The sequence below is a fragment of the Panthera tigris genome, chromosome B3 (genome assembly GCF_018350195.1).
Source record: "Panthera tigris isolate Pti1 chromosome B3, P.tigris_Pti1_mat1.1, whole genome shotgun sequence".
Lineage (NCBI taxonomy): Eukaryota > Metazoa > Chordata > Mammalia > Carnivora > Felidae > Panthera > Panthera tigris.
Window position 1 is genome coordinate 136995317 of NC_056665.1, and position 27574 is coordinate 137022890.

Below are 27574 nucleotides of genomic sequence, written 5' to 3' on the forward strand. Positions count from 1 at the left end.
GCCCCGCTCGGTCTGGCTTCGCGCTTGGACTCAGGCCGCACTTTGCCACCAGAGCGATCACGTTACAAGCAGCGCTTCCAGAACGGGAAGAGTCCCTGACGCGAAAAGTGCCCCCGACATCCAAACACGCGCAAACTCCTGGGCCCAGCCTTGAACATCTTCCACGACAGAGCTTCCCACACCTGCCCTTTTACCCTTTCCTCTGCCTGCTGCCACAGTTGGGTCACTGAGTGCTGCCGACGCGCCCTGCCGTCTGTTCACTGTTTACACACTAGGTGCCAGTGCATCTCCTCCATGAACGCCTTCTCCTCCCAGCGACGGTCCTTCTCTCTGAGCGTCCGGGGCAACGAGCAGCTTTGTAAGTTACACGTCAAGCATGGACGTGTTGCCCTGTGACACCTCTTTTATCATCGTTTAAACATTTTACCTTCGCCGCTTCCCCTCCTGAAATCTTGATTCCCGCTGGCGTGGGGTCACACCCTTCCTCTGGGCTCTCGGTCCCCTGCGTGCTCGGAGCTCAGGCGTCACCCCCTTTATGCCGGGGAGTCACCGAGCTCCCCTCCCTTCCTCACCCTCCAAAAACCCTGAAGACAAGCTCCTCCGCACAAGACCTGTGTTTTCTCCAGGTCCGGATGCCTTGTGTGCCAAGACGGCATTCTCCCAGATAAACTTTTCTCTCCACTAAAATTCAAGCGCGAGCACCCTCCCCGCCAAACAACCACGCCTCGTACCTCTTCACACCCCCTGGGGACCCAGCGAGCACACGTATTCTCGCACACGGTCCCATCAGAGCTGAATTTCCATCCATCCACAAGGCACACACAGATCAGCTGACGCCCCAAACCTTGGGGGCTTCATCAGGGAAAGGCAGCCTCCCGTCTGAGCGACCCCTCGTCCTCTGAAACCAGCCCGCACGTGACCCCACGTCCTAGGCACGCCGAACGCTTACTCTGAGTGAGAAACACGGTACTTCTTACCTTTTTGCTTCTCATATAGGAAAGGCGGCCCTCGTGCGCGTCGGGGTAAGTGCAAAACAGGTACGTGGTGATGGCATGCTTTAGAAAGGAGTCACCAAGCATTTCAAGCCGCTCCAGGTTAAACCCATCGCTAGCATTTGAAAGGGTCAAAGCCTGCAGAATGAGTCCAGGGTTCGGGCCAAGAGTCCTCGAGGAGTAGCCGGGACAAGGGTTCTGCGCAGAAGCCCTCCCGTCCCGGGGCGCGGGAACAGCTTCGTTAGTACCGGGCGTCGTGGCCGCTGCGGGACTTCCATCTGAGGTAGATGTGTTAGCATTTCCATCAAGGTATTTGTTACTCAGGAGAGTACATTCATCGCTGGGCTTGGGCTGGTTCTCGTGACTGTATAAATTCTGAATGGGATATGAGGTAGTTGGTTGTACAGGTATTTCCTGCTTGTAGTAACTCAGCTGATTTCCTTGGCAAAAGTCTCTGTTAGCTAAATCGCAACCGCCATTGGCAAGGTTTTTACTGTACGAAAGACCGTTGGTCGCCGTGAGATCTGTCGAAGCTTCGATCTGGAGCTTACCGGGTGACTCACCGAAGAGCGTTCTGCAGTTCACAGACATTTGGTCGTGATTTTCTAGAGAGGAGGTTCTAATAGCACCTTGACGTGCAGCATTTTCAGGGACTACAATTGTGCTGTGCTTACAGTAATTATCGTTTTCAGCCCAAGAGGAGCTAGCAATTGAGATGAAGGATTTGCTGTCAATAGATTTCTTCCACCCGAAGTCTAGGTTGGGGTATCTGCGGAGACATTTTTACGACTTCGTCAGACCCTTCAAAAGGGCGAGGTTCAGAGCAAGAACGTCAACGACATAAATAAGTAAAATAACGATCCCTCCAAACGAGCTCCCACTTTGGAGGAGAAACAAGTCTCCGAGGCAGAAATCACCATATCGGAATTCTGCCCCGAGTACGTCAGGCAGCGGGACGTGGCTCCCTGCACCGCTTTAATCCGCCGCCCGACAGCAAGCGCGGGGTGGGGGCGACGCGCAGGGTTGGCAACGGGACCCGGAGCCACCGTCTGGGCTGGGATCCCAGGCCCTCCGGCTAACGAGCTCGTGATTTACGGAACCTCTCTGCGCCCCGGCTTCCCACACTCGGAAGAGGGCTGACCACTCCTACCCCACAGGGCTGTCCTAGTGATTAAATGACCCAAGACAGGCCACGGCATCCGAACCAGTGTTTGACGCCGAGGTTAAGTACTCAGCAAATGCAGCTGTGACTACTACTATCCTGTTTTAAGATTCCTTAATCCCTGGAACCACTGTGGTCTCCACAATTGGGTAACCGAAATTAATCTGAGTGGTTAAGCCAATAATTTCCTCAGAACGCGGAAACTTTCCTAGCGGGAAGAGAAAAAGACAAGGAACATCTTGAGGCAATTGCCATTTAATAGAGACTTGATTTTACAGAAGAGGAAGTGGTCTTCCAATGTCAGCAGGGCAACAAAGAACTGTTTCCGTTTTCGCTCTGACCGCCATCACTGAAGGAGGAACGACCCCCTTCTCCCTGTGCAACTTCACAAGAACGTAGGAATCAAAGGATGCATTTATTTCATGTGTGAGACATCCGTGCTTTCTTTTTAAGCTTTTAAGAACCGTTTTATATAAAATTAAAATCGGAACTTAATGCAGTTCTTCTGCAAACAGGCTTCCATAACCCCGCGCTCCTTCTGGCTGACAGCACAGGCATACCTAAAATCCACGGGAAGTGATCGGACTCCCACGCCAGCATCGCTGGCCGTTTGGGCTCTTAGCTCCTCTGCGGTCAGAAGGCAGTGAAGGCGGTACAGTATGCTAGGGAGACAGACTGCTTTTCTCCACAGTGATGCTGGAATCGGATGTATAGCACAGAGCTCTGGAACCAGGATCTTTGAAGAAGCAAAAATGTGGACAAATATAAAGCAAACACACAAAAGAATAAAAAATTAAAGACCAGTTTCACTAATGGATAAAGACGAAAATCAAGAATATTAGTAAAGTCTTACTTCTAAAAGCAATCCCTTTTAAGGCTTAAGGCTTAAGGCTGAATGGGATTTAATCTAGGATTTATAAGGATGAATCGAATTTTGCCAATAGACCAAGTATCAAAGGAAACCCATCATATTTCCAAAAAGCCATTCAAATACAGGTTCACACACGGTATTAGCTAAAACATGACAAAGCCTAAGTGTTGGGGATCTTCCAGAAACTTCCTAAGTCACTCAGTTCAACCTGCTGACAAAGAAATCAAACTTAACGTTTCAAAATAGTAAATGATGCTAGAGTAATAGTGAACACATTACCTGTTTATTCTGCAGACTTTCCCACTTGGCTTTTCTCTTCTCAGCACTGCTTAGAGGAAGGGCTTTCCCCTTCTGATTCAAATGGCGAGGTGTCAAAAGATTCAGTCTATAAGAATTTCAAAATATTTTTATCAAACAAAAAGAAGTATCCCCCCCCCCCACCCCGACCCTTCACAGGGGTTCTCTAGCTCAGTGTGCCTACAAATCACCTGAAGAGCTCATTTAAACTGAGGACTCCTGGACCCCACCCTGGGCAGTTCTCTGTGCAAAGAATCTCCCGGTTTCAGAGTTGACAGGCAGGCAGTGGGACAGTGACCCCCCTATGGTTGTCTGCCGACCTCTGCAAATAGTGCCTCAGGTGACAGTCAAATGCCATCTCTGAAACCCCTTACCTCGAAGATGTGTGGTCCACATCCAGCAGTGGCTGGTTGAGATTGGTCAGATCAAGGTTATACTTTGTTTTATAATATTCTGCAAAGGTTTCATACTCAGGGGAAGGAAATTTACTCAGTGGGGTAAGATCAGTGTATACATCAGCTACATAAAATCGATGAGGCTGATCAAAATTACGGTATCTGAAAAAGAAAAACAACACACTTGAGGCAACTATTCTCAACGCGTGTTTTTAATATGAAAATGCAAATTATGATTTTAAAGTTTAAAGGGTGAAAACAAATAGCGCTGATGAACACTTCAATTCCAAATAATATATTTCAAGTGGGTGTCAGATGAAAATTATGTTTATATTAAGTAAAAATCGCTTCTCCATTCCGCCCTACGTTACGGTTAACCTCATTCTAAAGATCTCTGATCACTCTGATTAACACATGAAAGCTACATGGCACCTTTAACTCTCTCTTAGTTTCACTAATATATACGGGGCAGAACACTTTCAACATCCTACCAACTGAGTGAGCAAGCACTCTGCATTACAAACGTGCTGAACGTGAAAGGTGCCTGCCACATAAATGCATGAAGGCACCACTCATGGTATTAACAGTCTGATGGCAGCTACCATTTAAAACAGGACTTTAAGGGGTGCCCGGGTGGCTCAGCCGGTTAAGCGTCGGACTTCGGCTCAGGTCATGAGCTCACAGTTCGTGGGTTCCAGCCCCGTGTCGAGCTCTGTGCTCAACAGCTCGGAGCCTGGAGCCTGCTTCGGATTCTGTGTCTCCCTCTCTCTCTGCCCATCCCCTGCTAGCTAGCACTCTCTGTCTCTCAAAAATGAATAATAATAAAGTCAAAAAAGTTTTTAAATATGATTTTAAGTTGCAAAGAAGAAAAAACAGAAATCAGGAAAGACCGAATTACAGCCAGTACTCTAATTTTATGAAAGGTTCCTATATTTAAATTTATTGCTCAGAAACTATCCCCTAAATTCTTACAAAATAAGAAAAAAAGCATCCTGATTTACTACTTCATTGCATTTAATACCATTATTCCCTATAAGAAGTTTAAGAAGCTATTGTTTACAATCAAATTCTTTAAGACTTTGGGGATTAAAACAAGGAAGATTTTGGGGTGCCCGGGTGGCTCAGTCAGTAAGCATCCGACTTCAGCTCAGGTCATGATCTCATGGTTCGCGGGTCTGAGCTCTGGGTTGGACTCCACGCTGACAGCTCAGAGCCTGCTTGGGATTCTCCCTCCCTTCCTCCCTCTCTCCCTCCCCTCGCTCTCTCCTTCCCCTCATTCTCTAAGAAATAAATAAACTGGAAAAATAAGACGAAGATTTTAAGAAAGCCTTTCAACAGCATGTAGATGATCTGAACTTCACAAAATCAAACCCCTCCACCCACAGCGTTCGAGGTGTGGTTTCTCACAAGAGGAAGTCAGCTAGGGAGAACAGGCCCCACCAGGAAGAGACACCTACGCTTCCCAGGAGATGCATCAACGCCACGGCCCCCCTGGGTTTCCACGTGAGGGAGCGACTCTCCCGAAACAAAGTGCCACCCCCACGTGGCGCTCCGCTTAGACACTCACCTCGGAATGATGACTGCGTCCTGGTAATCTTCTAATTTAAAAACAAAGGGTGTTTCTTTTGAATACTTTGTGCTGGGAATGCCTATGCGAGCTTCAGATTTCTCAATATCTTCCATGAATTTAAAGTCAATGTCCAAAGTGCTGGAGTCATTCACTTAGGGAAGGAAAAGACTCTTTAGCTCGTTAAAACAGAATACGGGTGGGATTCTTACTTAAGCTACGTATTCGAGTAGGTGTCTAATTTGGAGTGGTCTCTAGTAAGAGATTTCTCTAGCGGCCACCATAAACTAACGTTACGCAAGCTTCCCTTTTCCAGCTAGTATCGGCCAACACGTCAGAGTCTGGGCCCTTCTTACCAACGTTAAGAGGTAGAACACAGTATGCTGAATCAGCGTCTGTGGGTTTAAATTCTAGTGCAGGTTTTTCAAGCCGAAGAATATGAGAGAATATATACTGGTGAAGTCTTGTGATCAACTCAAGCATTTGGAGAGACAACGTGAAACCAGACTTCTTCAACTCAATGGATATGGTAACCTCTCCGGAGCGCGTGTACACAGGAAAGTGCGGGATCTTAGCAAAAAGAAAAATCAAACATCCCCAGAGTTAACAGGTATTTTATTCCATCACAAATATTTCATTTCAGAGGGGGAACGACGCCGTCAATCCGGGGAACAGAAGGGACACCTTGATTTTTAAGTAGCAAACATTCTGAGGTAACGAGAGATAGCTTTAGCCGTTCCCTCTTATCGATAGCAGTCCTAAAGAGCTGTCTACCTGAGGTATGGGTTTGGCCGTCAGTATTCCAAAGCATCTCGTGGTGTCCTCAGGGGATAGAGCTTCCGCCTTCTGAAGTTGAGTTCATCAGGTAAGGGTGTCGTCAGAACCATTCCTATCACATACAGGTAACAGGGCTGATCGGGTTTGGGATAGCTATCCCTCAAACATTCCGGAATCTAAAATTAGAAAGAAAACTTAAGCAAGGGTGACAGCCTCTTGTCCAGACACTGGCAAACAAACAAACAAATTTACTTGCAGCTTTCCTAAAAGCTGATGAGAAAAAGGGAAGCAAACACCCAGGGCAGGAGGCCTCATTCCTTAACTCTGGGGGACAGCCAGCGCTGCTCAGGCCTGGGCTCTGGTGGCCCATGGTCACCTCCCTCATAATGCACTGCTGACTCTAACACCAAAACTTTATAAAAACGACCAAACCCTGTAGGGCATTTTCTTAGAAACGCTCTTCATTTCAGCTCTTTCTTTTGATCAGAGAACTCTTCCTTGCGGCTTTTAGTCTTTACTCACTGCAGAGTATCAGAAAACATGCAAAATTTTACAAGTCCCACGTAACTGTATTGCTCAGATATCACCTCTACTATTAACTTTTTGACAGACTGCATCGTCTTCCAGATGTTTTCCTGTGTGCACACGTGGATCAACATACACACACACGTGTGCTTCATCACCCACGGAATGACACAACAAAGACTGTCGTCACCTTATTTCTTTTATCTCCAATTCCTACAATGAGAACATCTTTCTTGGTCAATACAGATCTGTATCATTTTTAATGGCTATGTAGTTATAGGAGTAAAATGCAGTTTAACGAGCCTGAGACTGTTTCCAAGCTCTCAATAGTCACACAACCCTACGCAACAGAGTCGTGAAGTTTCTGAGGCTCAGGGGCATAAATTGCATCTGTAATTAAAAGGCACAGAAATACTGGTGAGGAGACAGGGTTATCAGAATGCCAGATAATCCAGAATGTATCTATTGATTAAAACTGATTATGACTGACGACCTTTGTCACAGGAAACAAGCCCAGTGGTCTCCGGGGTAAATGTCGAGTAGGAAGACAGAGAAGCAAACCCTTGAGGAAAACTGAGGGAAACAAGCATTTCAGGGAACGGGTTAATATTCATAATTTTTAAACAACTGACATGATTTTGAATCTTGAAAATGCTCAGCTGAGTGAAAACCTTCTAAAAAGTAAAATGCTCAACAGCGCTGCAAAAAAAAACCCAGAAGAACCATACTTCTAGGCTAGGATGAAAAATACACAGCAAAATTTTGCTTTTGTTTGCAACTCTTTTTTTTTTTTTTTTTTAAATGTTTATTTCTGAGAGTGAAAGAGACAGAGCGTGAGCGGGGGAGGGCAGACAGAGAAGGAGACAACAGAATCCAAAGCAGGTTCCAGGCTCCGAGCTGTCAGCACAGAGCCCGACACGGGGCTTGAGATCATGACCTGAGCCGAAGTTGGACGCTCAACTGACTGAGCCACCCAGGCGCCCCTGTTTGTAATTTTTATGGGGGAAAAATCTTAACAAGTATTTTTTCAATAAGACCTTCAGTCCAGTACGGCTCTGCCCGGAAGTCAGACTCAGGGACATCTTAGCACGTGAATCCTGCCAGGATGCCACAGAGTTAGCCAGACGCGGCACGCTGGCGGAACCGGCTTTGACTGCAGGCGGGCCACATCCTGGCTCCCGACAAATCCTTGAGCGGGCACCCTTCCACCTGCCTATCTTATCGTGCAAATCCTCTCTTGTCTTAGTCCCGAACGCAAATGAGGCCAACATCTTCCCGCTAAAGGGAATGAAACAAAAAACACCTCTCTAAAGGGAATGAACTCATTCTGGATAGAATTTGACAAATGAGGCCAAACTCCTTTTGAGGAGAAATACAAAAGCAATGTCCTAAGTGGGAAAGCGCACAGAGCGCACATGGGAACGAGGAGGGGCTGGCTGATCTGGCAGAAGCTGTGATGGGAGGAAGCGAGCTGAGATCCCAAGCAGGCCAAATTACGAGGCCTGGGAAGCCAAGCAGGGGAATGCAGATTTGAGGTAGCAGGAAATAAAAAGTCAGAAAGGCTAGATTCATATGCAGTTCTAACCGATACTAACTGCCTTTGGGTAGCACTGTCTTCGCTTTGTGGAACCTGGTCTTCCTGGAACGCTGGTCTCTTCTTCGTCATGTAAATCGAGCTCTTCTTCATATTTAACCGTCTCTTTCCCAACTGGCATCAAATGGTCATCCAGTTCACCTAGGAAATGTACCGAGAATTAACATAAACAATCCGGATTTTGCCTCTCTAATAAGTAAATAATCCAGAGCAGCACGATATTAGAAAGCAACGGGAAGGGGGGTGAAAACTAAAGCAGCTTTGCTTTAATAGCACAGCGTAATCGGACGTGATGCTTCAGGGAGGCTATTTTGGCGCTCATAAAAGTCAACATGAGCAGGATTACAAACTCTGCCCCAAGATGCAGAAATAACGTCTAAACGAGGCACAGCACAGGGAGTATAGCGCAAGGTGCTAGAATAGCATTGTATGGTGACAGATGGCAGCTACACTTGCGGGGGGCACAGCATAACGTCCAGACTTGGGGAACCACCATGTCGTACGCCAGAGACTGATGTAACATCGTGTGTTAACTACACTTCAATTAAAAAAAAAAAGTGTTTTTAAATGATGTCTGAACAGAGAAACAGCACTCTGTTTTACAAAGTCTATGGACAACAAGACTTCCCTTTTTTTTTTAAGTGGATTAATTTGTAAACTAAACCGATCTGAGAAAACGATCCATTAAAACACAAACGCTCATGACTCAACAGTTACAAGAAGACCTTTACGTGTCGAAAAGGGGTCAGTAAAGGGAGCAAATACATTACAGGTATTCGCAGGGAAGCTGGGGCCTCAAAGCTGGTACATGTCACGGGACCCTCACGTTACACCGTATTTACGTACGTACGTCCGCCTTCACCAGAGCACAAGGAGAGCAGCGAGTTCAGAGGTCCTTGATGTGCTTTTGTTTTACAAGGGTTTCAACCTGAGTTTTATCTGCATGTGCTTTTCAATCACTCTTACCAATTTTGTGCAGTTTTTCACAGCAAATGAGAGCTACAACTCTTTCGGCCAATCGTATACAGCTCATTGGCGGACCCTGAAAGTAACAAAAAACATTTCCACTGTACATGAGCGTAGCTATTGATCATTAGCACATACGACTTCTAGGAAGCCTCTGCCCCAGCATCTTTAAAGCTGAACTTTACCAGAGTAAAGTTCTTCATTTTGAAAAATGCCAACAAGTTTGTTAAAACCCTGATTTCCACAGTTGAAACGGCCATTTTTAAAAGTCCTGCCCAGTAAAACCTAGATCAGCTATGATGGAGATCTGACAATTTTAATGAATACAGATTTCAGTAAGATTTTAACGTATCTTAGTTCGACTAATCTATGAAGAGGAAACAAACTAAAGATCTATCAAAATGTGACTATAACACACACATTAACAGCACAAATTTTCATATGTAAGAGAAATTAGTCATCCTGGAATATCTGGAAATCAGTACTGGGACCAAGCACAGCATTTACACAGAGGCAGATTTTCAGGTGAACAACCAAACAACTACAAAAGCCCAAACATATTTAATAAATTCTGCTCCTGGAAGTATCGTAAGCCACAGCTGAGGGATTCGGTCAGAAACGCTGATACTAGTAAGATCTCAGAGGAAACTTTAGGGGTCATCTAGCTATACAGTCTGTTGAGGATCTGAACGTGCAGTTGACCACAAAAGAGACTTATAAACCTTCCCCGGAGAACAGATTTAAAGTGGGGCGCCTGGGTGGCTCAGCCAGGGAAGCATCAGACTTTGGCTTGGGTCACGATCTCATGGTTTGTGGATTCGAGCCCCGTGTCAGGCTCTCTGCTGTCAGTGCAGAGCCCACGTCAGGTCCCATCTCCCTCTCTCTGCCCCCATCCCCCGCACACTCTCTAAAATAAATGAACATTAAATAAAATTAAGAAAAAAAAAGATCTAAACCTAAGTTACCTATAACTTGCATTGGCGTGGAGAAGCTGAAAAAAAAATCCATTAGTGACATATTTTCAAGGCACAATCATTTCTTTTTCTAAACTTACAACAATGGAGGCTCGAAGAGGTGAGTTAATTGGCAGATAAAGAGTTGAATAAAATGTACCATCAGGCAACTCTCGAGTTCTACATTTAGGAGCTAGATGAGTAAACGGATCACTTGGTAATCTAGCACAGTATCTGTGAAGAAAAAGAAATTCTGATGCTAAATCCACAACTGAGAAATAGGGGAAAAAAATCCGTTTTGGTAGTCATATCCTAAAGTTTAAGTTTTTATGTCCCTCTTCCCCTCTACTGGATTGGTACTGACACGGGAAGTGTGAGTTCCACTGGTTCCAACTTTCAGTAAGATGGAACGGTGCCGTCCAAAAGAATCGTCTGCCGTGACAGTCGGTGTCAACACTGTCCAACAGAGCAGCCACGGAGCACTTGGAATGCGGTGAGGACAGCTAGGAAACTCACTTCGAATTTTATTTAATTTTGATTAAAGTTAAAACTCGAATTTAAAAAGGCACGTCCAGGGCCACCATACCGCACAGAAAAATATTGTGCGGAATCTGTAAGGAGAACACACCGCCAGGGTTTGGTCCTTACTGTCTTATGTGCCCTGGCAAACTACCAGGCCCCGCCCAAGGAAGGCGTCAGAAGAGGCCGGAAGGACAGCCCGGTACTGACATATCACAAAGCATCAGAACAAGAAGACCGCCCCTGCCCTCCCACCACACCCCACGGCAGTACAAGGAGAGGGATACGGAGCAGGAAGCTAGCTTCAAGGGCACTGAGACTGAGCGAGGAGGGCGCTGGCTGGGACAGGAAGGTAATCCGGTGGGGGCAGGACTCACACAAGGAGGGCAGCAGAATGAGCAGCTGCCCTGCAAGGTCATGACCCGTGCATTCGGGACACCCAAACACGGCGGCAGCCCTGCGAAGTAGGAGACTGCCTACCTTCAGGGATACTAAACATAACGTAACTATTTTGAGGACAATGGGAGTCCTATCTCTCACTATGGAAGAAGCCAGAACAAAGATGGAAAAGAGGAAAGCTAGAATGAACCCTGTGGTGTCATGGTAAAAGTGGACGTAACAACATAAAGGTAGTCAGGTATGCAAATAAATACAGCTATAAATGTGCATGTGAATACACACACACACACACACACACACACACACGTAGTTTCTAGCTCTGTCGACTAAGGAGCCTGAGAGTAGCAATACTCCAGAGGCAATGAACACACTTAGTACTCAGACTTTGGTTTCTAAACACCACTCATCTGCCACTAAAAAAGACCAGAAGCTTTTGGAGAAACAGCCAATATCTAGGCTGGGGCAAGGAAAATAGGAGTTAAATCTAGAACATCTTAGTGTGCCATAAAATAAGGAAGTGACCAAAGAACAATGGTGATGTAAAAAAGACTAGCTTGAAGGGGCTTCCACTGCCAAATCTGAGATAACTGTAACATCAAAATAAATAATAAATGATAGTGAGCAGAATATAACCCACTCAATAAAACAGAAGTCCCTCAGTTTGTATTAGATAAAAACATTAATAAATAAAAAGAATAAATGAGTGGAGAAAAGAGAAAGCTCTTCGTCACGGCAGAATGCCAGCAGACAGAACAGCGGAATCAGAAAATCACCATTTTGCAGATGCCGCAGCAATGATCAATTCAGGCCAGAAATATCAATGGATACTTAAACTAATGGGTGAAACCAGGAAGAGGAATAAATTTTACATGGTCTTAAACCACCTCCCCATGAACTACACACACTATGGAGGGAGAAAAGGCAACTTTACGACAGAGGAAGCTGGCAGACCTTCTGGAAGTGATCAGGAGCCACCACCACCAGCAAGAGCACAAATCGACACTGAGCGCGCCCGGCGGGACGGGATGGGAACAGAGCATCCCTTCTGTGATGTGCCGGCTCCAGTGCACAACCTGGGGCTCAATGTCGGAAAGAGCAGATAAAGCCACGCTGAGAGACGGCCTACAAAATGGCTGGCCTGTAAGCTTCAAACGTTTCAAGGTCATTAAAGTCAAGGAAACTGAAGAGTAATTCCAGGCTGAAGGAGACTGGAGAGATGAGAAAAACACACACAACTCCTGATCCTGGATTGGATCCTCTCCCTACCAAAAACATTCTCGCGAAACCTGAATGGGTCTCTCTGGGTGCAGGGCGTATGAGAGTTCTCTGCAGTATCCCTGCAACATTTTAAAGTGTGAAATGGTTTCAAATTAAAGAGTTAAAAAAAAAATCTTATGTCGGTTGCTGCTTTATTTTGCCTCTGCACAGAAACTTATCCTGATACATAATCTAGGCATGTAGCTGCTTTTCTTAGTTCTTGGAAAGGTTATTACCAATTCTGGACAAAGTAAATTAGCCCATGATCAGAAATACAAGTTAATGTATCGTCATCTTGTAATATCGCAGCTAATGGAAAATTCAACATCCCTCAACGTTCATGGCACGAGATTTTTCAGGATAAAAAAAAAAAAATTCAATGAGCAAGGTAAAATTAAATTAAATCTAATTAAAAGAAGCATCCCTTGGGGCACCTGGGTGGCTCAGGCAGTTGAGCGTCCTACGTGAGCTCAGGTCGTGATCTCCTAGTTCGTGAGTTAGAGCCCTGCGTCAGGCCCCACGCTGACAGTTCGGGGCCTGCTTGGGATTCTCTCTCTCTCATCTCTCTCTGCCCCTCTCCAACTTGTGCTTTCTCTCGCTCTCAAAATAAATAAATAAACTTAAAAAAAAAAATCATGCCTTCATTAAGTCAGCCTTCCAACAAAACCTAAACATTTATCACCGTGCAATACAGTTTTTACCTTTTGACCAAAAAGGAGCATGAGTGGAAAAAAGCAACTTCTTTTCTTTCTCTCACCAAAATATTACAAGCCACAAATGCAAAGACTGGTGATTGTCTGCAACAGGTAAACACTACAATACTCGCAGGTTTAGACCTAAGCCTTGTAACACTCCTAGGTTTTCCACGCAAGTGACTTCATATCATACCTGTTGATGTGTCCAATGGCCGTGTTGATCGTGACTCGCGGACCACCATCATCGGGCCTCAACACATATGGCGGGAACACATCGTCATCATCCACAACAGGTTCAACGTCAGTCTCACCCGCATCAACGGACTTGGAACACTTGTTTCTCAAGATCTGGACGTTGTAAAAACAGACTTTACGAGGAGAACAAATGCCGTGTTGCCCTATGTCAGTTGTCTGCCTCTGCACCTACGGAAAAAGCTCTCTTGACGTGCAACAGCGCTCTCTCCTAAACCTGCTTCAGAATTCCAAAGTCACCTGATGCAGAAACTCCCTCCCGGAGCACTCCCCCCCGCCCCAGCTCCAACCGTGGAGACACTCACCGCACGTGCACAAGGTTTGCACGGTACCGTATCTACACACACACGCACACACACACACGCACACGCACAGGGGCTGTGTCATCACCCTGTGACGGCTCCACAACTCAGCCCCTCAACTGGGACTGCAGCGCCCACACCAACAGGACACACTTTCCAGGCATTTTTCCCCCACAATCCACAGGACCATTTTCACCGTGGGCTCTCAAACAGTTCGTAAAATACTGCTGGCTCTGTGGTTACTTGACTTTTCTTACAACGTACACACTGCACACCCTTGCTGAGATTATGCTCTGTAGGTAAAACTGCTTTTACCCATTTCTTTGCACATAAAAAAAAACAAAAAAACAAAACAAAGACACCCTACTGACTCTCGGAACTTACCTTTTCAATAGCTTTGTATGTTTTAAGGTCTTCTTCAAAACTTTTTATTTTGTCTGTATCTGCTAACATTATGTAATTAGAGATCGGTGCCCTTGCTCGTCCCTTAGATTGAACATAGGATCGATACTCTGTGGGTAAATCAAAACGAACCACCAAATTGCATTTTGGTATGTCAACACCCTCTTCCACAATGCTTGTCGCAATAAGCAGGTTGGTCTCATGTGCTCGAAATTTCCTAAGTACCTGAAAAAAGTCCACCGAGAGAAGCAATTCTAAGAAATTTCCAAAGGAACGGTGCAGTACCAGTAAGTGAAAACTGCCGTTTCTGACACGTGTGCAGAGAGACTCTGGTTTATTTTCAGCTGAGCACGACTCGAAAAATCAAAGTGCCCTTCTGCTGTACACAAGTATGCACGAGCCACAGAAAGCCTTCCGGGCGGAGAGGCTGGCTTCTTCAATGGCCACCACAGAATGCAGCCAACAGTGACCAAACGAATCCGCTTCTGGAGTCCTGCTGATACTCTGACCTCACATAGGGTATCTTCCGGCTGTGACACTGTGCCAACAGCCTCCCAAAGATGGCAAGACTCTTTCACCAGAATCCCTAAAACACTTGTAATTCAAAATGACAAGTAAGGCATTACTTACTTTCTGGCATCTTGGGACATTTTCGATTTAAGGAATCAGAACTACTCATTAAAAAAGGTAAGTGAACAATTTTTTATGTTAGATTTAAAATAACACCATTTCCCAATCTAGGAGAAGTTAAATTATAAAGGAAGCTGCCTTTTAAACAGATCTAGCATACCGGCTGTTAGACTCTCCAAACTTGGAATATTATCAAATAGCTACGGCATAGAAAACGAACGCCAACGTGAATTAGTCTACCTTGAAGTTAAATAACAAACTTCAAATAAAAACTTTTTGTTTGCCAGCCAGAGCACTATATTAGGTTTCCCATCTTTACAATGCTGTCTCCTATATTAAAATCTTAGAATGTATGAAAAACTTTAAGCCCAAATCTTTAAAACATAGCGTTATTTTTGAAGTATTCAAGGCAGAACTTTAAACAGAAAACAAAACACTTTATAGGAGAACAAATTCATTTTGTAGCTCAGTCATACGCAGTCAACAGGAGTTACGGTTACACATGCTTTGTTTTTCTAGGAAATGCCATCAGTCCAATAAAGGAAAATGAAATGGTTGATGGTAATTAAGACCAAATTGATTTCCTAGACGGCTATTCTAATTCTGACCATATGAATCACCAAACAGCTACCTCATAGGAGACGGCTAGTCCATCTATGAGCAAGTATTCTATGCGACCGAAAATGCCGCCAAGCAACTATGAAGAAAGGGAGCTCCTATGAGCAGAGTTCGTGTGTGTGTGTGTGTACGCATATATACATATGTATGCATATATGTCTACATACATATTCTGAAAATTGTTACTGTACAATTATTTCAACTTAAGTTACCTCTTCCTGTTTTCTGAATTCTGCTTCCATCTGTTTGTTACGAGGCTGATTCTTTCCAATGCCATGTCCAGTTATAAAATTGCTGCTGATGTAAGCCAGCTCTGGATCTTGTTTGCCAGCTTCCTTTATCAATCTAAGAAAATTACATACATTTGGAAGTTAAGCATTGCTGAGGGAGAAAAAAAAAACGTAAACTTTTTTGTTTGTGAGGTCTCCCTTCAAATGGAAATTACGTGTATTTTTTGCCAACATACCTAACAAAACGGGTCTTGGTGGTTTTTGTTTTTTGTTTTGTTTTGTTACATTTTGTTTTCAACTAGCTTAAACAGAAATCACTGCCACTCTTCACCGCGTCGATCTGTGGACCAAACACTTGTAACGCCAAATACAGGGCTGATTTCGCCTGCCGAACAAAATGGCCACAGTACGTCCAACTTTCTAATTTGGCAGTGAGGACTTACTAGGAATGTAGCCCAGTAGGGGACAGAGCTAGGCAGGGAGAAACATGGAATCCTCAAACATCTTGGCCTCAGGCCAGGACCTATCATGAAAAAGCCGCACACACTTCTCCGAAAGCTCAATGTTCTTCTCCACACACACACACACACACACACACACACACACACACACACACACACACACAACTTGCGGCTGCAGTCAAGCCCCTGTCTCTATGGCCAAACTTATGCAGAATGCGTACCAACACCCTGAGGCCAAGAGGGGATTCGGAGGCGGAGGCGAGGGAAACCTCATTCTCCGGCTACACGTACTAAGAGAGCTCCTGCTGTGTGCGAAACAGCATGGTTATTTTAATCTCACCACAACGCCCTGTATCACTGGAAGCAGAGCTCCAGGGCAACGGACGCCTGTCTGCTGAGGCGCGCCTCCAGGCCCAACACTTTCCTGCCCCCAGGCCGCTGACACCCCCCACCGCCCACCCCAGTTCTGCACAACAGAACACGCCAGACTTCGGCACGGCAGTCGGTGCCAGAGCCCCCATCCCATCCTGTCACGGAAGACAGGCTCCCCAACTCGTCCCTCCTCCTGCCTGTTGCTCTGTATTAATCCAGAACGCCAGTAACCTAAAGCGGGCCTTCTGGTTGAGAGATGGAAGAAAGCTACAGGAGGGGGGTCACGTTACTCGGGGACAGAGGTTAACAGTTAGTGTTGCCATTACAGCTATTTTGGAAATATCCACATTCAAAAACTCAGCACGCGGGATAAATGGTTCCACACCTGATGTAAGTGATTCCAGATGGTTCTTCTGAAGTCATACGCATAGTATAAATTCCTAATAGAAAATTGCATTTTTAAGTCAAACCATTCTTTTTTTTTTTTTTTAAATACATGAAACAGACTAATATCAAAGAGCTGGAAGAAACCTTGAGTGGCCATCTAGAATATCTCCCTGCCTCCAGATCAGCCAAACACATGCATGTCTAGGTTAGTTTACACGTCTGTTCTACATTCAAATACTTAAAATGTTCAGAATCAGAAACCTCCTTAATATGCTCCAAGCTTTGTTTAGTTATTATAATAAGCTTACGATGTCAGTAACAGAAAGAAGCGTTACAGGCCAAGAAATCGCATGCCTGAAATACAAAATTTATTATCTTAGAAATAGGTACTTCCAAAGGATTGTGTATGCAAATAAGCATCAAGAGGTTAAAAAATGCACTTCATGTCAGGCAGTAGGCAAAATAATTAATTCAGTCAGGCAAAGGATGTGTTTTACTTTGCCAACATGATCACGTTAGCAGATTTCAACGAGCTGAGAAGCAGAAGGCACTAAGAGTAAACGTATTTCTCCTACTGAAACTCACATCAATACTGCAGAGGACAGAAGAGACAATATGCACGTGAACAAACCCAATCTCTTGTAAGCAGTAATTAAACGCTATATACTTATGATGATGGTGTTTAGAGAGGAAACTTTATCAGATAAATGAGGGGGTGCCTAATCACACTCCTCAGACAAAGCTATAGGCTTCCAGAGAAACGAGGATGGTCAGGGAGCTCACAAGTGAGTTACGCAAACTGCTGAGAGCCTTCGCCGTACCATGAACAGAGGCCACGAAGTCTTACTTGTTTCTTTTGAGTTTCACACTGAGTTTCTGTCAGCTGTCGCACAAGCAAGCGGTTCATTAAGCCCTGCTGCTCTCTAGTGCACACAGCTTCTCAAACTATCTGCAGCTAAGAACCAGTTATTTATTTTTTTCTAGTATCAAATCCATCAGAGAGCGGTATTTTTTGTCAACTTCCATGAAAATTTACTAAGAAAATGAAACAAATATTCAAGAGCCAATGGTCTTATATGCAGCAGACATCACTGTCAAAACTGAGAGTTTTTAGATGTTTGCTCCAAATCTCTGTACCTAGCTCACTCAGTTGGCACCAGCCCACATAATGCATTGTGTTACACGCATCGCCTCCCAGTTACATCAGAAACAGCATGGGCAGGGGCGCCTGGGTGGCTCAGTGGGCTGGGTGGCTGACTCTGGATTTTGGCTCGGGTCCTAATCTCAGTCTGTGAGATGGAGCCCCGCGTCAGGCTCTGTGCTGACAGTGCAGAGCTTGCTTGGGATATTGTCTCTCACTCTCTCTCTCAAGATAAAATAATAGATGTTAAAAAAAAAACCAAACAAACAAAAAACGAAGCAGCATGGTCAGAAATAGGAAATATGTGCACTAGATTCAGAAAACTAGTAGAACTGTGATTTCACTAAGCTTGCAAATTTGTGCAGACAACTGTATGGGGAAAAAAATTCAAAGAAACAAACACATCGTTTGAAATGTCTGCCAAGTACTAAAATATGTGAACAATAGCTTTTAATAGTCTCCTTACGCCTTACATTTTTTTAACAACATGAACAAATCAAATGTAATTCCTCTGCGATTCCACCAAAAGAACCATCACCGATGGTTCTAGTATACAGACACTACGCGCCCCCAAACGTGTGCGCAGAGCACGTAAGAAAACAGCGCCTACTGTATCAGGTGATAAAACAGCCATTTTTACATACGTTAAGAGACAGAAGTAATTTCTATCTTACAAATGAAGATGCTGAAGCTTTAAAGAGTTAAATAACTTTCGGGTTGCTCGGGTGGCTCAGTCAGTTGAGCGTCCAACCTTTGATTTCAGCTCAGGTCATGGCCTCGCAGTTCGTGGGTCCGAGCCCCATCCATGTTAGGCTTTGCACTATCAGTGTGGAATCTGCTTGGGATTCTCTCTCTCTCCCACTCTCTCTCTGCCCCTCTCCCCACGCATGTTTTCTCTCTCTCTCTCTCTCTCTCTCAAAATAATAAACGCTTTTTGTAAAAGTTAAATAGCTTCCACAAAATACACATCTAAAAAAGTGAGTAGAAATAAAAGGAACTGGGGCTCGTTGACGAAATGGCTGATCAACAACAGAAAGGATGAGGGCACGTTGAAGGGACACAGGAGCTGACCTCAAGGAGCCCCAACGGCTCAGAGCGGAACAACAAGAGCAACAAGGTAAATGACCAAACGTCAGGTTAAAGCCTGAAGTGCGAAACACACAAACGTGAGGGGCGCCCGGGCGGCTCAGTCCGTTGAGCGTCCGACTTGGGCTTGGGTCACGATTGCGCGGTTCGTGGCTTCGAGCCCCGTGTTGGGCTGTGCTGACGGCTTGGAGCCTGGAGTCTGCTTCGGATTCCGCTTCTCCCTCTCTCTCTGTCCCTCCCCTGCTCGTGCACTATCTCTCAAAAATGAATAAATGTTAAAAGACAATATTTTTTTATTTAAAAAAATTTTTTTAATGTTTATTTATTTTTGAGACAGAGAGGGACAGAGCATGAATGGGGAGGGTCAGAGAGAGAGGGAGACACAGAATCTGAAGCAGGCTCCAGGCTCTGAGCCGTCAGCAAAGAGCCTGACATGGGGCTCGAACTCACGGACCGTGAGATCATGACCCGAGCCGAAGTCGGACGCTTAACCGACTGAGCCACCCAGGCGCCCCTAAAAGAAAATATTTAAAAAAATAAACGAGTCCACAGTGAGAAAAGAACCTAAGTCAATGAATATAAATAATAAATAGGATCAAAGAGAGAAGAAGTTTTCCTCACAGAAGAATTCCAATAATAAATGAATTGGCTTAGTGATCTGCTTCCACAGAATAAAGTAAGGAGAAAAAGAACACCTTCCAGGAGAAACCTGGCAAACACTACCATAACCACGTGACGAGGTTTCATGTCACTGGTGATGTCTCACGTCGATAAGCATGAGTCCCCCTGATGCGATGTGATGAGAAGGGCACTTCATCTCTACAGTATTCTTCCATATCCTAAATCCCTATTTTAATCCTGAGTAAAACATCAGACAAATTCAAATTGAGAGCTAGTCTACAAACTACCTGGCCAGTACTCCTCAAGACTGTCAAGGTCATCAGAAGCACGGAAAAAGAGAAAATACAAGAGACCAGTGGAGATCAGGGACACACAACTAGATGCAACATGCTACCTGGGATTAAGACGATGACACTAATGGGAAAACTGGTAAATGAAACTGAAGTCTGAAGTTTGGTTAACAGTAATGCACCAATGTTAGTTTCCTGGTTGGGCCAAATGTACACGATAATGTCAGATGTTAACAATGGATGGGGGAAGCCAACTAAGGGGGACAAGGGAGTTCTGTAATCTCTTTACAACTTTTCTGTAAACATTTAAGTTACTAGGGAGACAGAGGGAGAGGGGTAGAGAGAGGATGTAAACCCAGGCGTGTCAGATTCGATTGGCATACAAGACTAATAAATGACACAGTGAAAAGGGCCATATCTGCCTTATTTTGGGAGGATCACAAACGGAGTCTTCACTTCCTCATCTATGATACAGTTAATACATGCACCTTCCTTTCTCATGGAGTGTTGGAAAATTTAAAAATAGATCTAAAAGCGGGTCTCCTGGGTGGCTCAGTCGGTTGAGCGTCCAACCGGCTCAGGTCATGATCTTGCGGTCTGTGAGTTCGAGCCCCACGTCGGGCCCTGTGCTGACAGCTCAGAGCCCGGAGCCTGCTTCGGATTCTGCGTCTCCCTCTCTCTCTGCCCCTCCCCCACTCACACTGTATCTCTCTCTCTCAAAAATAAACGTTAGAAGAAAAAATTTTTAAATATATATCTAAAAGGTAAGTTAGAAACCAAGGTATCTGGGTGGCTCAGTCAGGTAAGCGTCCGACTCTTGGTTTCGGCTCAGGTCACGATCTCGCAGTTCATGGGTTCAAGCTCTGCACTGGGTTCTGTGCTGACAGTGCAGAGCCTGCCTGGGATTCTCTCTCTCCCTCTCTTTCTGCCCCTCCCTTGCTCTCACTCCCTGTCTCAAAAAATAAACTAAAAAAACAAAACAAAATTAAAGGTAAGTTATAAACCATAAAGCCCATGCATAAGGCAAAAGGAAAAGTGTAATCCTAAGACTATACACGTGGCTACATTACACACAGAAGTAGCTATGATTCATTTTTTTCAATTAGGAGAGGACAAAACTGCCCATGTATCACAATAGCTTAGACTCCCATGAAACTATTCACTGAGGAAGGGTTTTCCTCCCATTAAACTGATGGAAGGAAAGAATGTGGATTTCAGGAAGTTTTTCTAAGCTTATTAAAAAGCTTACTGGAACAAGACCTCTATTGTATATTTCATTAGCTGCCCATAAAGTTGACTCTCAAACCGCTCTTGATTCATCATCCAACACTAAATTCCAGGCACTTTTCATGAAAGCTGATCACAATTAATCTGATCCTCAAAGCCAATAGGAAATAACTGATTGGTTTTTGATACACGGTTTCAGGCTAGTATTCCTGCAGTGAAAACTGGCACAGCTCTACATTGAAGAATTCACGTAGAGAAGAGGGAGAAGAAGAAAATGTACCCCATTTCTTCCAAGTCCCCTAAAGTGTATTTAATTCTTAAACCATCCTGTCTGGGGGCAGGACTATAATGAAGCTTGGAGCTGACCCTTGAAATGCCTCTCCCCCATTCTAAGAAACAATCCTGACGGTCATGCGCTCCCTGGTCTGTGTCCCGGATGGTCTGCCCACTATAAAGCGCTGGTTTTTAGTGTTCTGTGATGCCCAAGGGCATCATGATTGTAGAAGGATCTGGAAACTAGGAGGGAGGATATCAGGATTCTAGAACTGTCTCTGCCACTGCCTAGCAATTTCACTCGGAGCCAATCACTTTTCCTCCTGAGGCCCTTTCTTTTTTATAAAAATAAGTAGGCTGGATTAGATAGTCAATGAGTCCCTTTCCAACCTTAAACTTCGGATTCCAATGTAATTCACTACCTAACATTATTTTACTTTGTATTCATCATAAGGATCAGGCCCAATGACTATGAAAATTACCAGACTAAAAACCGCCAGATGACTACCCCAGAGTCCAATTTCTCATTACTCAAGTAAGTTTTCAAAGCCCCAAAACAGTGAGAAGCAGTTTGGCGGGGGGGGGGGGGGGGGGGGGGGGAATCCCAAATTACCACAGGAACCAAAGCCGAATTTCTCCTCAGAGATCACTACTTGCGGAACTGGCTCTTAGAGATCAGCTCTGGCCAGTTAATGGATCTCAGAGAGAAACAGATCGTCGTCTGATTGTCTGAAGCACAAAATAAGGCCCCTTTCTGGCCCTTTGATACCACAGCATCTGTACACAAACCAGGAAGAACCACACGTTACCAGACCGTCTGACACAGATCTGGAGTACCGCTCCCTGGCTGGGCCGACGTCCAGGAAGAACCAACTTCTGGCAAAGAGGAGGGGGGAGACGGGCATCCACGGCCTAGTCTGGATGCAGGGTCATCCTTTGCCAATATTCTCAGAATGCTTCCCCAACATTTTTATTTTCTTCTGAGTCTATGAACCAAGCCAAAGTGCAAACCCAGTTCTCAACTTTTTCCACCGCGGATCTGCAACCCTGAATCGACATTTGTCAGGAGGAAAAAGCTAACAGCAGCAGCAGCAACAAAATAACCACGATGATTCCCCGGCAAAATTTATCCTCCAACTACGTGAAGGGAAAAGCCTGGTGTGAAATGCTCAACACAAAGCCTGACACACAGTCACGGGTGAACTATCTGAACTGCATCTGACAACTAAACGGGAGACAAAAAGTGTTTCACTGTAACGTCACGGAAGTTTTCCATACTCGCTCTCTGTGTCAAACGGGTCACGACCGATGGACATCCTTCAAGAAAAAAAAAATCTCCAGTCATGTCAGACCCAGCCTTTCGGGAACACGACAGTCACACGCACGTCCCCCCCCCCCCCCCCCCCCCCCCCCGCCGTCGATGCCGGTACAGCATCGCACACGACCCATGACGGTATCGAGTGAAGGCCACCGACCTGGGCCTTCCGCCAGTCTCAGAGCGATTAGAGAGCATCCCTTCAGCAAGCCAAAAGCTGCCTCGCTCCACTACGGGAAGAGCCGCTAATCTCGGACGTTTATTTACCTGTTTAAGACAACTGCTGTGTATCTTCTTTCCACAAAAATGATCCCGCATAAGATGTTGGTGAACGGAGACGGGAAATTGGTCTCCGGCTTCTCTTTTTCTTCGATCTCTTCGTCCTCGTCATCATCCTCAGAATCACTCCAGGACACGTAATTATCCTGATTCCTGTTATTATACCACTCGACGCTCTCGAACTGCTGCCGCTCATACGGTTTGTACTTGCGCAAGATTTCGAGCAGTTTTATTACTTTAGGAGTTACAAATTTCAGGTCAAGTGAGGCAGGAGAGAAGTGCTCTTCACATAGTGCATGGATTTTCCTTAGGAAGGTGTCTGTAAACAATAGAAATTTCCTGTGCAGCTCCTCTTGCTCGTGTTTGATGTACTTCTGCAGTTCCCGGACCATCATCCCAGCGACCTTGTCTGCACACCAGGGGCCCAGGACCACCAATACGGCACGACAGTCTGACAGTATCTACAGGACAACAGAAAGAGCCAAATGCTGAACGGTAACATCACGCAGCGTTTTCACGCACGGTTCAAGTGGGTGGGACTGAAGCTGTCTCCAATCGGCCCCTTCAAAATACATTCACCCCACTCATCCAGACACTGAGGCCAGGGCCCCAAGGTTGAGGGGGGCGGCCGGTGGGCTTTTCAATCTCTACTTTTTCATGTACGTGTATGCCCAGAACCATCCTTTTGTCTTCCCCAGAAAAGGTAATCATTAACAGAATATAAAAGATGCACCCGTATAAGGTTAATAAAATTTAATTTCTGTTGTTACAAGTAAAACGGAATCACTGACTTCCAGGTAGATATGCAAGGTGAATTATGTAGCAGAGCAATTTTCTTTGAGGCGTCAGACAAGAGCAAGAGAATTTTCCTTGCACTTTATGCCCAGAGAGCCACATCTTTTGCTCTTAGCTCAGAGTGGAATATAAATCCCTAACGAGGCTGTAACTGAGGGACTGCCGGGTCTGCAGGCCAGTAAAAGGCAAACTGGGTTGAATGCAGACTTAATGAGAAATCAAGGGCTGAGAAGAGTCTAAGCACGGCTGCTCCAGAAAAAATCATCAGGAGAGAAATCTGGACTCTGATGTAACAGCATTATTTCACAAATGGTTTGTGGGGCGCCTGGGTGGCTCAGGTGGTTGAGCGACCGGCTTCGGCTCAGGTCATGATCTCACAGTTTGTGAGTTCGAGCCCCGCATCGGGCTCTGTGCTGACAGCATGGAGCCAGGAGCCTGCTTCGGATTCTGTGTCTCCCCGTCTCTCTGGCCCTCCCCTGCTCATGTTCTGTGTGTGTGTCTCTCTCTCTCAATAATAAACATTAAACAAAAAAATTAAAAAAAAAAAAAAAAAACGGTTTGCAAAGTCCTAGGATGATGGTTCTCAAACTTCAATGCATCGGGATACCTGGAGAACTTGTCACGTCTCAGCCAGCTGAACCCCTCCCCTGAGCTTCAGCTTCAGCAGGTAAAGGATGGGTCCCTAATCTGTTTTAACAAGTCCTAGGGGGACGCTGACACTGCCGATCTGGAGTCCACACTCCGAGAACCACTGATCAAAAAGGATCTCCTCCCAAAGCTGTACCACTCAGGAGCGATGGGCTCAGACCCAGTTACACACGGGTAACAGCAGAAGAATTCGTTCAGGCCGAGGGTTTGACTAACTCATCTGACCCAACAACGGACCCCAACCCACCTCCTTGTTTTCCTTTTTCCAACCTATTTCCTGAAACCAAGGAGGTCGACGTTTAATAATGTCAGGTGACCATGAACTCAACCCGGTACGATCTGTTCCATGAAAAAAGTCCAGGAATAAGAAGACGAGTCCTTGAACTAAAACATACCAACAGCCTCATGAGAAGCACACTGTCGTTTCGACAGGAAAACTCAACTCGTAATTTCTCTACTTACTTGTACACGCTTACCTGCTTAGAAATTGAAGTCGAATCTCTCTCTTTCGAACGCACAGATATGTTACAGTCGTTGATAAAGTTCAGTGCCTCCTCCAGCTCCAGCAGCAGCCTGCCATAGAGGCCACTTCGGTCCGTGAACGGCCCACAGTCCACCACAATCTCACACGGTTGAGAAGTGTATCTGTAACGAAACAACGGGTGTCACTGCCACAGTGAACTCACTCCCGCACTACGATCCCCAAATATGTGTCTACACCCTGGGATCACAGGCAGGCTCACAGTGGTCTTCCTCCCAGGGCGCTCACTTTCAGATGTGCTACGCTTGCTCAGGAGGGCTCTAGGAGTGACTGTCTAGAGCCCACGTTCAAAGAATTCTGTGAGTCTTATCATGACCTTATTACCCCAGGGTTTGTAGGTTTAGACTTTCAGCTTTTGCCTCTTTGGGCATCGAGATACTCAAACAACTCAATAATGATTACTTCTCAGACACAGAAATAGGGACGGGGGCGGATCATAGAGTGAAAATGCTATCATTGAATCTATCCACCTCCACACTACTCGAAACTCTTAGCATCTGCAAATTCAACTTTATTTTAATGTGTTTTTACCATATCCTTGTAAGGAAAACTCACCTAACTTTGAACCGATTATGGTATCATCCTTGGATCTCTTATGCCTTTATGAACTAGGACAACGAGAACAGCACATAATATTCGAAAATACTAACAATGACTGGGGCGCCTGGGTGGCTCAGTCGCTTAAGCGTCCGACTTCGGCCCAGGTCATGATCTCGTGGCTTGTGGGTTCTAGCTCTCCATCAGGCTCTGTGCTGACAGCTCGGAGCCTGGAGCCTGCTTCAGATTCTGGCTCCCTTTCCCTCTGCCCTGCCCCCCCCCCCCCCGCCCCGCTCATGCTCACACTCGCTGTCTCTCTCTCTCTAAAATAAACATTGAAAAAAATTTTTAAATGAAAGCACTAACAATCATTAAGGAAATGAAATACACTAAAGACATGTGTAAATACTACAGTTTTCATTATTCTCCATCAGACTTTATACTTAACCAGAGAGTCACGCTTAGAGAACTGGGAAGTACCAGATTCAATAGACCACTTATCAGTTTTACCTAAGTGCCCTAATACCTCTACTTCTGCAAACTTCAAGTACTGCAGGCTTCCCAATCTAATTCGGAACAAAAGTACAGCCTTTCACTGCCACATCAGCTCATTCCGGCTCGAGAAAGTCAAAAACACCACGTCCGAAAGGTGGCGAGATTTGTATTTCATGCATGTATTTCATGTATTTTGAATCCTTACATCCCACGGATCCGAAACATTACCTTTTCTTCTCGTTCTACAAAGAGATCTTTCCCCAAGTTCCTATTAAATGGCAGGTACACTGCAAGACGTTTTCCACGTTATCAACGTGACTGATCATCAAGGAATCCCCCGAAACCACTGTCAACATCATTTTACCGGTTCCAAGACAATAAAGGACTCGCCTGAAGTCATACAACTCCCAGTCAGTGGAAGCCAGGATTTCAAAACCTGTCTGATTTAACTCCCTGAGAAATCGGCTTCTCTAGTCATTATAACTGTTCCAAGAACTATCGCCTATAAGGATGCTTTAATGTGGATTGAATCAACTTAATTATAAACCTAATTGATATAAGCTCCCATCCACCAACTCAAATCAAAAAGTGTGTATGTGTGCACGTTTTACTGAAACTCAAAGCAGCTACCTTTTCAAAGACACAAACCCAGAAAGCATAAACAACATTGTTCTCACACAGTCACACCCATTTGCAGAACACTGGGGTTTTTCCAATCAGTTTAAAACGTGGCGTAGGGGCGCCCGGGTGGCTCAGTCGGTTAAGCGTCCGACGTCAGCTCAGGTCACGAACCCGCAGTTCGTGAGTTCGAGCCCCACGTCGGGCTCTGCGCTGACGGCGCAGAGCCTGCTTCAGATTCTGTCTCCCACTCTCTCTCTGCCCCTCCCCTGCTCGTGCTCTGTCTCTCTTTCCCTCTCAAACATAAACATTAAAAAAAAAATTTTTTTTTAAACATAGCACAAAACACTGAATTCTATCCATAAAGTCGTATTCTTGCAAAGTATCACGCAGACACTTAGGTTGGAACGACCACGCACACACGTGGGCAGAAACAAGCTTCCTGTCCTGGCTCCCGGTCCTCGTCCACATCAGCAAACAGGAGGGGCCCACGCTCATGGCATCTTCTGAGAGACGAAGCCCCTCCGTCTGCTGTTCTCTGTGGAGACAAGGGGAGGTCCCTGCCCTAAGGATTCTCAGACTCGCTCGTTCCCTGCCTCAGGCACCCGTCCACTTGTACAGGCGCTGCCCGGAAGGCCCCAGGAAAGGGACGGAAGGGGAAACTCCAGCCGAGCGCCTACCTGTCTAAGACCACCAGGTCAGTTGCGGTCTCAGCGTTACTCTTGAGGATTTTCTCCAGCTTCTGAATCTTTTCTTCCAATTCCTCAGGATCGCATTTCCCATTTAAAATGGAAGCAGTCAGTCCCAAGATACGAGGACACGATGGACAGTTTTCACAGAGCTGACACGATAAGAGATGCTGACAGTGAGGCATTCGTTCTGCGAGGCCAGGACGACAGAGACACTGCCAGACCGACACAAATCAGGAAGATGGGCAGACACTAAAAGTATCACTTATGGAATGACTGGAGCCTGTTTCAAAGATCCCTGTATCCAAGAGGCGTATGTCAATGTGCTACGACAGATGACATAATGGATGTATCACGCATTACGTACTTCATTTACTTATGCTTAAAAGTTTATCC

The 27574-nt window shown here is 45.4% G+C and overlaps 1 protein-coding gene across 1 annotated transcript in view; it reads right to left on the reverse strand.

Moving 5' to 3' along the window:
• DICER1 (dicer 1, ribonuclease III) overlaps window positions 1-27574 on the reverse strand; it is a 70209-nt gene that overhangs the window by 13143 nt on the left and 29492 nt on the right. The window contains 17 exon segments of the mRNA XM_042990467.1: window positions 978-1761; window positions 2715-2890; window positions 3305-3410; window positions 3697-3879; window positions 5285-5438; window positions 5641-5854; window positions 6059-6114; window positions 6117-6237; window positions 8182-8321; window positions 9147-9222; window positions 10201-10333; window positions 13163-13317; window positions 13908-14150; window positions 15386-15518; window positions 22844-23316; window positions 24775-24943; window positions 27170-27330. Coding sequence (XP_042846401.1) covers window positions 978-1761; window positions 2715-2890; window positions 3305-3410; window positions 3697-3879; window positions 5285-5438; window positions 5641-5854; window positions 6059-6114; window positions 6117-6237; window positions 8182-8321; window positions 9147-9222; window positions 10201-10333; window positions 13163-13317; window positions 13908-14150; window positions 15386-15518; window positions 22844-23316; window positions 24775-24943; window positions 27170-27330 — 3477 coding nt within the window.